The sequence below is a fragment of the Lissotriton helveticus genome, chromosome 1_1 (genome assembly GCF_964261635.1).
Source record: "Lissotriton helveticus chromosome 1_1, aLisHel1.1, whole genome shotgun sequence".
Lineage (NCBI taxonomy): Eukaryota > Metazoa > Chordata > Amphibia > Caudata > Salamandridae > Lissotriton > Lissotriton helveticus.
In genome coordinates, this window is record NC_136057.1 from 1,299,287,639 (window position 1) to 1,299,301,411 (window position 13,773).

A 13,773-nucleotide genomic window follows, 5' to 3' on the forward strand; every position below is an offset into this window, starting at 1 on the left:
AGGATAGTGTGCTGCATAACTAAATATTTATAAGGTCCTAAAAGCAAGACCTATTGGCTATGCCAATGCTTGTTTATTAGAGGTAACAGGTGGCCTACGGGTAAGATGACCTCAGGAACAGCTCTCGTAAGGCAAGGAAACATTGGTACAGGGGGCACTTGGACCTCACAATTGTGACACATTGGGTCAGGAAACACACAACAAAACAGGTTCACTGCACCGAAGAGCAAAAGAGATTGGATGATAGGAAAACACTGTTTCCATAGAGGAGACAGGTAAACAAGAAACAAAAAAGTATAACATTGTAAATATTTGTAAATAATTGAATATTTTGACATACATTGAAACTACACCCACAATGCCTCCTGATGGGCAGAAGTGGAAAACTGTATACATTGCAATGGGAGACAGACTTCCCCAACCGTGAACACACCCTTGTGGTGAAACACGTTGGTGGTAGTGGTGTTTAATAAAAACCCTGAAACAAACAGCTTTGGAGTGCGACATCCGTTTGTTGTACTAATTTACTGTTGGACTGGATTCCGCCCTTTTTATGTCTGCACCAGATGGCAGAGCGCACTGTCCAGAGGAATCATATTGCTAATCTAAATAATTGAGGATGACAGCAGCACCAGGTTCCAGCTGAAGGAATTGATTTATGCCCTGAATCTGACACGCTAAACAAGGATGGAAAAGCAATAAATTCATCCTACGGAATGTGAATACTAGAACTGCTTCGTTGATAATCACCTTGAAGTCACAAATTACTTCGATCTTTCAAACCCGCAGGAATACAAGCGTTTGAATATCCTGCACGGCAGCGGGAAACGTCAACCCTGCCAGAAGACGATTACCATCTGGAGAAAATGAGGAATAGGGGTCGGAGGACACCACTGCAATCATGAGTAACCAAAGGAAATAGCAGGCGAGAGAGCACAATGAACTAAGCATGAACTGTGTCTATTACAAATGTGACATTTAACATTACGTGAAAGCGAGTGTAAAGACAAAGTGAAAGTGTGTAAGACAACAGGACGGTGATTGATAGTCAGACACGGTAACCGACATCAGCGGCAGGGGAGCAAATCAAACAATTGGTTTCCTCAAACTTTAAAGAGCCGCCTAAACTATAGGGAACAAATGTAACCAAAACAATACACTCGCAGGGGATAACATCTTTCAAAAGTGCAAATTAATTAAATCAACAATAAACTCCATGAACTTTTGACAAACCGAGGAGACTTGATACTTTAGTACATCCCTGTGAAGATAAGAGGGCACGGTTACAAGATAACAAGCAGCTAAGTTAGAGCGGATTCAGTCAAGTGTGGCACAGCTCGAAGACTAATTCAATTGACTTGAGCCCAAAAGTAACACGAGAAACAAGCAGATAACTAAAACAGATGGCCCGTGCGTGCACTAGAGCCTCTCTCTTCAGTGGCAGTAAAGTACATGGAAAACAAGGGCGGCCACACTAATTACAAACAGATGGCCCCTGTGCGCCGCTGCTCGCTCCTGCAAGGTGGATGCCGTGGCCTGCACGAGTTTCTGAAAAGTGCAAACCGCTTCCAAAAGGTCATCTCCTACAGCAGCGCATGCGTACTGCGCTAGGCTCGAACTAAAATTACGGTGGCCCTTAACTGACCCCTGCAAAATGCTCCCTGCCAAGTGAGGATGACAATACACACCAGGACAGGGATCAGACAATAGGTAGGAGAAGTTAAGAGTTGCCATTAATGCCCAGGGTGGTCAGCATGGTTATTGTGGTGGAAAAGTTGACCATATCTGTTGGTACGTGAGATCAAGGAGTACACAGGAAATTTGGTGATGAAGTCTGACTGCTGTGTAAGGACAGTTTCTGTGGAGTTAAGTTGCCGCTACCTTGATTGCAGTCGTTCAAATATATATATATATATAGTATTCTAACTGCAGGTTTTGAAGCACTTTATCGCAAATAGCACACTACTCTGGTACCGAGGGTAATCCATTGGTTATTTGTTATTTTCCTTGTGGTAGATTAAATTAATAGAGCTGGGTGAGCTAGTTAGTGCGGGCTAGGCGAGTTCATTCAATGGTTGGAAAGATGATTAGACAGACTGGCGAAGATTAATTATTGTTAGGTTGCAGGAATTGGGTTTTAAAGAAGTAGACCGTGTGGCCTATGAAATGTAGTGTGACCCTTTTGCAGAAATACAATAATAGAGTTCAAGGGAGACAGACATGCTTCCGAGAAAAGGCTACACTCAGAAAGAGGAGTCTTGTAGAGGAAGAATATAGGAGAGGGTCACTCTGAGGACAGAAGTCAAAGGATCCAATCAAGAGTTGTAAGTAAAGGTCCATTTTCAAGCAAGGTTTTAGAAAAATCATAGGAGGAGGCATTCTGACATTCCATGCAATCTGAGGAGGTAAAGCCGTAGAAAGAAAATTGTGCTGTATGTGAGTAGTTCTTAAACCTATGACCTCTGTGGACGCCAGCTCAGTCATTACTAAAAGCCAGGGACCCCACTGAACCATGACTGGACTAATGGGACTCCCACTTAGTCATTATGGGAAGCTGAGGACTCTGGCCCAAGCAATTTCTATGATTAAAACCTCAAAACAATACACGAAACTAAGGAAACAAGTATACATCAAACATATTCACAAATAATTAAATATTTAATTTAGTTCACAACAAACAAATTTAGAAAAATCATATTTTTAGTTTAAACGCAGACGTTTAAGCTTTTCCAAATTTGTTTTTAAATTCTAAAAGACAAAGCAATAAGCTAGACTCTGGCATATCACTTTGTCTTCCTTTGCACCTAATTTGTGCTGTCTTTTTGTGGGTGCATCAATTGAGGCCACTTATCATCCATAATATTTTCTGTTTGTTGTCCCTGGTCTGCTCCGACGGATCCAGCTAATGATACCAGCTTAGTTTCTAATCTCCAATTCCAAATTCGTTCACATTTGCAGAACTCTTTACAATTTTTTGTTTTACATTTTGTTTCTGTACATACATGTTTTTAGGGAGGGAGGGAGAGATAGAAGGAGAGAGGCCCGTTGTTTAGGGGTGAAAATGCCACCGGAACCAAAAGTGTAAAGAAGTAGGCGGGAGAGCTAGAAAAGGATGACTAGGATGTAGGGTCAGTTAGATGAAAACTGGCATCCTGCACCGCAGGGGTAGAAAGCTTTCAGAGCAGGTAGATGTGGACATTGGACAGTGATGTAATGCCCAGCACAAGTCAGCATTCTAGTGCTGAGCCTGTAACTACACTGAACACCCACCCACCACTGATGTCACAGGTCATGTGACACAGTACCAATAAAAGAGGCCGAGCGCACGTGCTCTGGGCCAGTTGCACCGAGCCAGCAGTGTGTCCTGCGTCCCAGTCATTTCCCAGCATGAGGGCCTAAGGCCCGACCCTACAATGGCGACGAGGGTAGCTGTGTCCACGCGTGCCACAGCTCTAAACATCGAGGAAAAGGGGGAGAGAATGCTGCTCGCCTGAGAGCACCCCCTGCGAAGAAACGGGCCGGCCGCCGAGAGGCCCGTGGGGCGTGTGTCGAGCCCCGGGCCTAGAGAAGAAGGAGGAGGTGACCGGGAGCTCACCCCGCACCTCTCCAGCCTGCCGTGGTCCGCCCTGCCGTGGCGGAGCCCCAAGAAGACAAGCGGAGCCATCGCGGTGCCCACCCGCTGAAGAACAGGCCCGTCGGCCGAAGGTGAGCCCAGACTGTACACCACCAAAAGCGGAGCCCACCCGCGACGTTCACAACAGCGATAATGGCGGCCGCCTGCTAGCGCCGCCCAGGACTACACAAAGCGGAGCCTACCCGCTATAAATAAACTGTGCCCCTACTATAGCGAGGCCAGCGGAGCCCACCCGCGACCCGCCTACGGCGACGCGACGTTGGTCGCAACTGCCCCGTAATCAAGCAAGGCTCGCGGAGCCCACCCGCGGCCTGCATGCATCCACCTCTGCCCAGCCGCGCAGCGTCTGCTCAAACCTGCCGCGGCGGTGAGGAAAGGAGCCCGCAGCGTGAGGAGAGCTACCGAGCTCCTAATGGAAGTAAGCGGAGTCCACCCGCGATTGCCCCGCAGCGAAGCGCCATCCGTATGCCCCGACAGTGAAGGGACAATGATTGACTGCGGAGCGCCCGCAGTGTATGGGGATCTGCAGGGCAATCAGTAATCAAAGCGGAGCTCACCCGCATTAAGGATCTGCACCAGCCCCCCCTGCGAGGCCGATCAGAGCGACCCCTCCCCCGCAGCCCGGGAACACTTTGCCTGCTGCAAGGGGCAGGGACGGGGAAAAGTAACTGCCAACAGTGCCCCGCCACGCTCACAGAACTGGCTGTTTCCCCGAGTGGCATTGGAGAGGACATGCCTGTGCCGGCCTGCCTCCGGACAACGAAAAAAAAAAGGACCTACCTGTCATACACGCAGCCCAGCACCGGCAGCTCAGCTCCATCTGGGAAAATCAGAACGAAGCGCATTGCTACAGGTATTGCGACACTGCCATCTAGTGGCCTTTTAGGGACACTGCACTAAAAGGAAAAGACAGCTTCCAGATAAGCCTGCAGCAAGGGAGTGATCACTGCAGCTTTGCCCTAGCAGCCCCAAGTGTGCCACGGGACAGCAGACTCCTAGCAGGGGACAACAGGCTGCAAGCGCTCAAAGAGCAGCAAGGAACAAAGGTCAGCACAGCAGGTGCACACACAGCAGCACAAGACTGGCACAGCAACGCCAAGCAGCTGCGCAAGACTGGCGCACAGACACCACACAGAGAAATGCCACGACACCGACAAGGGAGAGCGCTAGGAGCGCAAGGACTATACACAGGTACCCGGACTAGCACAGCACTGCGATGTGCAGAAAGGCGCAAGGAGTGAAGGAACTCCACACAGCCTGAGAAGGAAAACGCGACAGCGCGGGAGTGCACCACAGCGGAAAGAACACCTCAGGAACAGGAGTGCAGCAACTCCACGCAGGACATTCCAAAGGATCGCAACCAACAGCGCAAAGAAGAAGCACGACCAGAAGAAGATCCATGGAGCGGTGACGCAACCCTCCAGAAGCAAACACTCAAGAAGCATCAACACAACGCCAGAAAAGAAGACAGTGATGCCTGGTGGCCACAGGCCATCGCTGCAGCAGAATGGCGAAAGTAAGAACACCCCACACGAACCAACGATGGTTCTAGAACCCAGCACCAGGAAGTGCGAAAGCGCATGACGCAAATGCGCAGCAGTGCGGATAGCACTAGCCCAAAGCAGCAAGTCACAAGAGAAGACATGGCGAGCGCACCCAGATGCGCACCAAACCAACTCAACTGCAATGAACAGGAAATGGTTGTGCAGACAACCCGCAGCATTGATGATACATCACAGAAGCAACCTGACCACTCAGCCTGGTCGCCAAGCACGAAGTCGACCAGCCAGATGGTCGCACCCAGAAGCCTACCTGCCGGACATCGGCAGAAGGGACCAGCACGAGGTCCAAGAAGCTCAGCACCACAAATCCTACCTGCCAGACCTCGGCAGAAGGGACCAGCACGAGGTCCAAGAAGCTCAGCACTACAAATCCTACCTGCCAGACCTCGGCAGAAGGGACCAGCACGAGGTCCAAGAAACTCAGCACCACAAATCCTACCTGCCAGACCTCGGCAGAAGGGACCAGCACGACGTCCAAGAAGTTCAGACAATGCACGGTCCGACGACCTAGACCCACGAACTTCAACCACACAAATTAACGAAAGTAACAGGAAGAAGATGTGAAGGTCGCGACGCTCACCCTGGGAAGTGTGTAACAAGAAGATAGTGTCCTAGGACCAGGACAAGACCAGGAAGACACGTGCAGAGTGCGCGCGCTGCATGGGGAAGCCTGGCCAGAAAAGATGAAGAAAAGGGGAACAGGGTACGTTGCGAAAAGAGGAGAAGAGAAGAAGAAAGATCGGAGCGGCACCCCGCCACCGAAGAAAGGAAGAAAAGAGAAGTCAGAGTGACACCCAGTCACTTCAAGAAGAAAGGGGAAAGAACAGAGTGGCCACTGCCACTAAGAAGAAAAGAAGGAAGAAGTAATCAGAGTGGCACGACTGTCAGGTTAAGAAGAAGGAAGAAAGAACTGAGTGGCCACCGCCACTAAGAAAAGAAGAAAGGTGACAGGCACTGGAACACCGGAGTGCAATGGAGAACAAGCCTGGTAAGAGCACCGGCAGAGCAGACCAAAGACAACCACCTACGAATCATCCATCCACATGGCGAACGCAGAAGGGAGCAAGATAGACTGTTGAAGACATCTACCTCTGGGGTTGGCGGAAGATCGAATGGCGAGAGTGCTCACACATCCGGCTGGTGAACTGACCACTCCACACCGACCCGTGGCAACCCAAGAAGAGGCCTCAAGGAACTCTGGTGGCAGCAAGTCCCAAACGGGAGACAGATCTACAGAAGCACGTCTGCAGGACTCAAGAGGATGAAAGCCTCGAGAGCAATGAAGAGAGTCGACAACTCAACCTTCAGGTGGAACTAGGACACGACGGTGAGGTTCGTAGAGCGCCCTGCTCACGGCCCGAAGGCTATGGTAGAGCAACGCGACCAAAAACACCAGTCCAGTGGAAACCTGGCAAAGAGGTCCTCCCGGACATCTTGTGGCAGAAGAAAACCGGCGAGAGGGGCATCCTAGTGAGAGGGATGTTCGCACCTACTCTATTCACCTGCTAAGAAACACACTGAAGCCTGCCTGGAAACATCACGCAACCAGCTTGGAGAAAAGAAGCCGGAAGGCAAACAACAACCACGTCATCCATCTCTCTTGAACCATTCGTCACCAAGAGAGCAAAGCAAAAGGCAGGGCTGAGAACAGCCGACAGAGAAAGAATGAACCCGCCGAACAACTAAGAACCGTGCCACCAAGAACTGCTAATTCAAAACGCAAGAACTATACTGCCTGCGGCTTGCAAGCAGCCAAAGAGACTCTTTTTGAAAGCGCAAGTCCAATGTTATTTTCTGTGTTTTCTTTCCCCCACAGGTGTTTGGACTTTTTTCATGTTTGGTTTAATTTTTAACCAATTTGGGGAGGGATGTAATGCCCAGCACAAGTCAGCATTCTAGTGCTGAGCCTGTAACTACACTGAACACCCACCCACCACTGATGTCACAGGTCATGTGACACAGTACCAATAAAAGAGGCCGAGCGCACGTGCTCTGGGCCAGTTGCACCGAGCCAGCAGTGTGTCCTGCGTCCCAGTCATTTCCCAGCATGAGGGCCTTAGGCCCGACCCTACAAGTGAGAGCTGGGTAAATTAAGATGAATGGGGGGGCAAAACAGAAGAAACGACGGGGTGGTGAGGATGAGACAGGGTTAGCAAACAGCATACGGGTGCGAAGCCCTGAGGTTGAGGGGGCCAAACCACAGTGAGGGAGATAAAGGCAGAGAGATTGAGGGGGTTCTATCAGAGACACTGGTGCCAGGAGGGGCAGTGAGCCTGAGGGGCCGTCGCAGAGACCCTGTTAGCGGAGGGCTCGCACTCACCGCGCTGCTCATGACGAATCTCCGTTCAGTCTCTTGTTGTGAGTCCCTCAGTACTCCCGTTGCCAAGGAAGTCTCAGCGTTTGTAGTTTGAAGTGCAGAGTGCGCTGAAGCAAGGTTCCTGCAGGTGGCACTGCAGCTTCATCTATCACCTCACGCTTGTGAAGGACGATAAACAAAGCTAAATTACTATGCTACTTTGAGGGTGAACACGACTCCTACGCCATCCATGCCTCTGCGTCAATCAAAGAACCGAGCACCTTTCTTATTTTTAGACCTGCCACTAATTGATCATATGTCCCTAGGCAATACCGGATTGAAACTTTTACATCCTGTCTCAGATGCAGTTTGGATTAATACTGCCAATCAATATTTTTGAAAGAGGCTAATAAAATGTCAGTCACTATTCTGTCATTTAACTCTGTAATTTTCTTGTCGAAAAACAAGCCCAAAACTGCGCAAAATGTCTGTGAAGGAAGGTTAACTCCACTGTCATATGCAAGAGAGCTTGCTAGCCAGAGATAGATTTGAAATGCAGTCATTAGTAAAAAGTGTGGTACATAAGATCAGGGCAGAACAAATGGGTGTGTAAAATTGAAATGAAGATGATGAGTGAGATTTAACTGTGATTGAACATTACGTAGAATAGGTGTATATTTTCATGGCATACCAACCATTATACAATGGATCAGGAAGTGAGCATTAGAGGGGGGATGGCTGGTTGTTAGGGTGAAAGAGGGGGCATCCGTGTTAGTCCTGGAGTCTGTGGCCATGTGTCTCCTGAGCCCATGTGAATGCAGAGAGTAAGGATTCAGCTTGGAAAACTCTTTATTTAGCCTTCTATGGATAAGCACAGGGTGGCAAGGGATGGAATTAGTTGGTGGCCGGGGAGTAGTACATGTGTGGGTATTTATAGAGAAATATTCTATTAGAACAGAATATTTTACTAGAATGAAAGTAGAAAAGAGAATCTGATTGAGGGCTGTATGAAGGCTTTAGAAATACCCTGCATTTAGCAGCGGACATTCACCTAGCTTGATGGAAGTAGTGGGTATGTGCAGGGCTTTAAGTGGGGAAAAAACCTGGGGGTGCTCTAAAAGGGGCGTGGCACATTTATTAAAGGGGTGTGGCCTATCCGAGTAGGGGCGTGGTCTAAATCGAGATAACTAGCATTGTATGCTTAAGAAAATCATGAAGTCACATCCAGCAAAGGATAATAAAATAGGCAAAAAAGTATATTTATTAACCGCATGCGTGCTAGCGGTTTTCCCGCTGTGCGCTGCGTTTAAAAAAAAAACGCATTACATGACGAGCTCAGCTCGTCATGAGCGTACGAGCGTCGTCACTCATGATGAGCTGAGCTCGTCATGAGCGCGGAAGGGAAGAATAAGCCATAAAATACCTAACATTTGCTATTTCCAAACTTAGAATTTAAAAACCATCTTCACCAAAGGATGTGTTATTAAATTCTGAGTTTAGGCAGAGGCGCAACTAGAGCCAAATTTCGGGGGGGCTAAGAAAAAATTTCGGGGGGTGGGCTGAATCTTTAAGCAATAGTCAGAGTGGAGCTGCAAGGGCTATTAGAAGGGGTGAGACAACAACAATTCTTCATTAATATGCAAATGGTCTTTTAAAGACCTGTGAAGTGCTCGGGTGCGGCTGTGTGTGCCCAGAAAGCATTTCATCCCGGGCTGCCACACACGACGGGGGTGGGGGGGTAGGGGGGATGGGGGCTGAATCTCTTTGAGTCCAATGGGAGTTGGGCGCCTGAGTGCAGGGATACCAGATTCCATATGTCTATCTTGCCGTTATGGGAAGATATGCAGGTAAACATCTCACAAAGCATTCCCCCTGTTATCCTATGGGCAAGATAAATAGTGAAAAACGAAATTGCCAGTATTTCACTATCAAGACATGTTACCCACACTAGTAACACCAAACAAAAACCGAGACATCTACTCACCCTACCTTTGACCTTTGAGGCCCGAAAATAGAGCCCTCAAGAGCCCCCTTTCGAGGCCCTCCAAAAAAAACTGGGGGGCTCAGCCCCCCACAGACCCCCCCCCCCACTTAAAGCCCTGGGTATGTGAACGGTTAAGTGGAATGATGCATGTCTTACAAAATTGATAGGTGCACAGAGGTAGGTTTGGGCACTACGTGTGCCCCCCAGGGATCCTTTAAATTGGCCAGCGATGGCTGGGGGCCCTGTTTGGGGACCCGATCTCTTTCCGACAACCTATTCATGGCGGGGTTCCCACCATTAAAAGGCTGTCAGAAAGGGATATTGTAATCCTGGCGGCGGTGCCTGCCTTGGCACCACCGTCATTCTGGGACGCTCCTCCGACCGCCGCACCGTCGGGATCTATGATCCTGGCAGAGGTGGCAGTGTTGCGTCAGACAGTTGTGGTTCCAACTGCCAGTATCATAATACGACAGTCGGACTAATGGGCTATCGACGGCCGGACCACCACCGACGGGCTGTCGGTGGCCGGTCTGCCGACATCATAATTATGCCCATAGTGTTTGGAAGTGGTGAGGCAAGTGAATGATTAGTCATTGAAACCCAGCAGCTCACACAGTAGATAGCATGAAAGGTGCACAACGTAAATATTGTTTTAGAAGTATCATCTAGTACAAATATAACCACAAAAATACTGCTGGTAAGAAAATTGTGTTTAAAAGTGTGTAATCTCTTTTTTTTTAAATATAGTTGTATATAATTTTGATTTTGTATTTTTTTGTATGTTTTATTTCTTTGTGTGTTTTAAGTGATTAATATTTTAATTTTAGTTGTATATAATCTTTTAGTAGATTTTTTTATATTTGTGCGAATATTTTTAAAGCTTTGTTTTTGAGTTTCTTTTTTTAATTATTGGCGGGTTGCTGGGCTGGTAGGAAAGTAGGGTGGGAAGATATGTGAATATATATTTTCATTTTTTGGACAATTTATTCAATTTAATGGGTTAATTAGATTATTGATTATGTCAATTATTTCATTACGACATTATATACTCAATATTTAAAAAATATATTTTTTAATATATCTTTTTTAATTGGTTGATTAGATTAATAGTTATGTAAATGTTTACATTTATTGAATATTGAATATTTCTTGCTCGAGACCCATAGAATCGTTAAGATGTCACTGGGAGTGAGGATAGGACAAAGTTAGTAAAGAGGATATGGATGTAGATGGAGGCGGAGCACTGAGGTTGAGGGAAGCGCCAGAAACCACAGTGAGGGACAGGAGATGAAAGCGGCGAGATTGAGATGATTATATAAGACACTGATGTAGAACAGGAGGGGCAGTGAGCTTGAGGGTGTCACAGTTACCCTGTTAATAGATTGTCTCTGCGATGCTCCTCACCAGCAGTGGCAGCTGGCACAGATCAGGGGTGATGGTGCAGGGAGGCGGAGGGGGAGTGAGGGGGTAAATACAAAATAAAATTAAACGTACCTCCTTGTTGCGTCCTCTTTGCTGCGTCCTCTTTACCGCATCCTCCTCGTAGCATCTCTGCTCCTCGTCCCTCTAGCTGGAACACAGAAGAGGAAGCACCCAGGCACCCCTGACCCAAACACAGGGCTACAATATAGTGTTGTGATTGGTCTGAGAGTCGTGGTACAGGGCTCAGACGTGGACTGGGAGCCTGGCATGTTGTCCACCCAGGCTGTACTGAAGATCTTGTGTTTGTAGCTAGAATTGCAGAGTGCAATGAAGCAGGCCTCCTGCAGGTGTCACTGCAGCTTTACCTATTACTTTCCACCTATAACCAAAGAGAATTTGGTTACTTTGGGAGTGAGTACGGCTCCTATGCCTGGCCTCAGCTCCAGAGCACTGAGTACGGTTCTTATCACCCCAATTTACAAATCCACACTCATCTGGTAGGGGAGGTCAGTAGTTGCAGAGATTATTCCATTGTAGCAGGACACCACTGTCCCAGTCCTGGACTTTCAAATACAAGTCACTGTATTCTGTTAGTTATAGTTTTTAGATCGACGCCTACCAGACAGTGCAGATATCTGGTTGCTAAAGACTTCTTGAGGACATTCTGAAAGTTGACTTTAGAATGCATTCTGCCTATTGCTTACCATTGACTTTGTGGTTTGTAACTCGCATTTGCTTGATTTCTTTTTGCTGACTTTTATAGTTTTAGCCAGTCCTGCAAGGTTTTGTCCCTCCCGTGTAGCATACCCCATTTACTGTATTCTTTCATGAGTGCTCGCTTTCTGTAAACAGGCCTTTACATTTTGTTCTATTCCTGTTACATTTGATTTGCATTCAAAGACTGAGGTCAAATGTCAGGTTCTATGATCTGAGGGAGCTTGGTGTATACTTTTCTTTCTCTGACTTCATAGTGAGAGGATTTATCTGACACTCTAGGGACGTGAAAGGAAATACTTTTTTCTAGCACACAACAAAATGTAAATGTCTGTAATTTAACTGTACAAATATTTCAGAATATATTAGAATTTGGAAAGCACAAATGACGCACATTTGCATGTGCACTGTTCTGGAAACAAATACTTTAATATGATCAAAAGAAATCTATACACTAGGTTATGCCATTCCTGCACATTATTGTTTGTGCACTGTATAGTTTTAGCTGCACGTCTTTACAAATGCAATAGTCATTTCAATTGAAAATGTGTTGTCTGTAATAGCAGTGCACTATAATACCATGCATACTCCACTCTACGCCACTCCACTCTACGACATTCTACTCCACGACATTCTACTCCACTCTATGCCACTGTACGTTTCTCCCCTTTATCACACTCAACGCCACTCCACTCTACACCACTCAATACCACTCCACTCTACGCCACTCCACTGCATGATAACTTAACAACACTTCGTTCTATGCCACTCTACTCTGTGCCTCTCTACATGACTCTACACCACTCTACTCCAATCTACTTTAAACCACTCTACTCTACGCTGCTCTAGACTGCTGTACTCCACTCTATGTCACTCTACTCTACATCACTCCATTTTACCCAACTCTACTCTATGAAAAACTGCCTCTACTCCACTGTATGACATTCCCCACTGCTCCACTCTAGGACACTTCACTCTATGACCCTCTACTCCACTCTATGCCACTACACCACTCTAAGCCACTCTTCTCCACTATACGGCATTCCACCCTATGACTAGCTACTCTAAGGCACTCAACTTTATGACACTCCTCTTTATCCCACTCCACTCTACGACACTCTACTCCACTCTACCCCATGCCATTCCCCTCTAAGGCACTCTACTCCAAGTCACTTAATGCCATTCTACCCCAGTCCATTCTACAACACTCTACGTCACTGTACTCTATGACATTCTACACCACTCCACTAAAAGGCACTCTACAACCCTCTATGTCACTTCACTCTAGTATACTCTACTTACGTGTTTCCATTCCACTCTGTGACACTTCACTCTACACCACTCCACTCCACAACCCATCACAACCCTCTACAACGCTTTACACTCCTCCACTCTACTACTCTCCACTCTACGGTACTCTATGGCACTGCACACTACTCCACTCCACTTTTCTCCACTCTGCAATGCTCTGCGCTATGCCACTCCACTTTACCCTGTTCCTCTCCACTCTACTCTTCTCCACTCTATGGCACTCCACTCTACACCACTCATCTCTACTCCTCTCTATGACACTTTACTGCACTTTACAACAATTTGCTCCATTCTACACTACACCACTCTATGCCACTCCCCTCTACTGTCCTCCATTATAAGCCACTCCACTCTACTCCACTGCATTTCCCTCTACGCCACTCTACTCCATGACACTCTATGCCAGAGTTAGCCACTTAACTTTAGGCCACTCTATACACCTCCACTCTACGCCACACCACTCTATGACACTCTGCGCCACTCTACACCTCTCTATGCCACTTTACTTCACTCTACACCACTCCACGCCACTCTCCAACACTTTACTCCACTTAATGCTACGCCTCTCTACTCTACAACACATTACTCCACTCTATAACCCTCCACTATACGTTCCTCCACTCTATGCCTTTCCGCCCTATGACACTCCACTCTACTCCACACCATTCAGCGACACTCTATGTCACTGTGCCACACTCTACGCCACTGTATGCCCCTCTATTATACAACAATTTAAGGCCTTCCACTCTACGACATTCTGTTCCACTATGTCATATTCTATGCAGCTCCACTCTATGACACTTTACTCACTCTACTTTATGCCCACCACTCTATGGCCCTCCACTCTGCG

General features: G+C 47.4%; 1 protein-coding gene across 1 annotated transcript in view; it reads right to left on the reverse strand.

The window, feature by feature from the left end:
- LOC144772709 (uncharacterized) overlaps window positions 1-7,540 on the reverse strand; it is a 114,241-nt gene extending 106,701 nt beyond the window's left edge. Inside the window, exon 1 of the mRNA XM_078657216.1 lies at window positions 7,517-7,540. Within this exon, the coding sequence (XP_078513342.1) occupies window positions 7,517-7,528 (12 nt within the window). The 5' untranslated portion in view covers window positions 7,529-7,540. The remainder of the gene's footprint in view (window positions 1-7,516) is intronic.
- Between the last annotated feature and the right edge of the window lie 6,233 nt (window positions 7,541-13,773).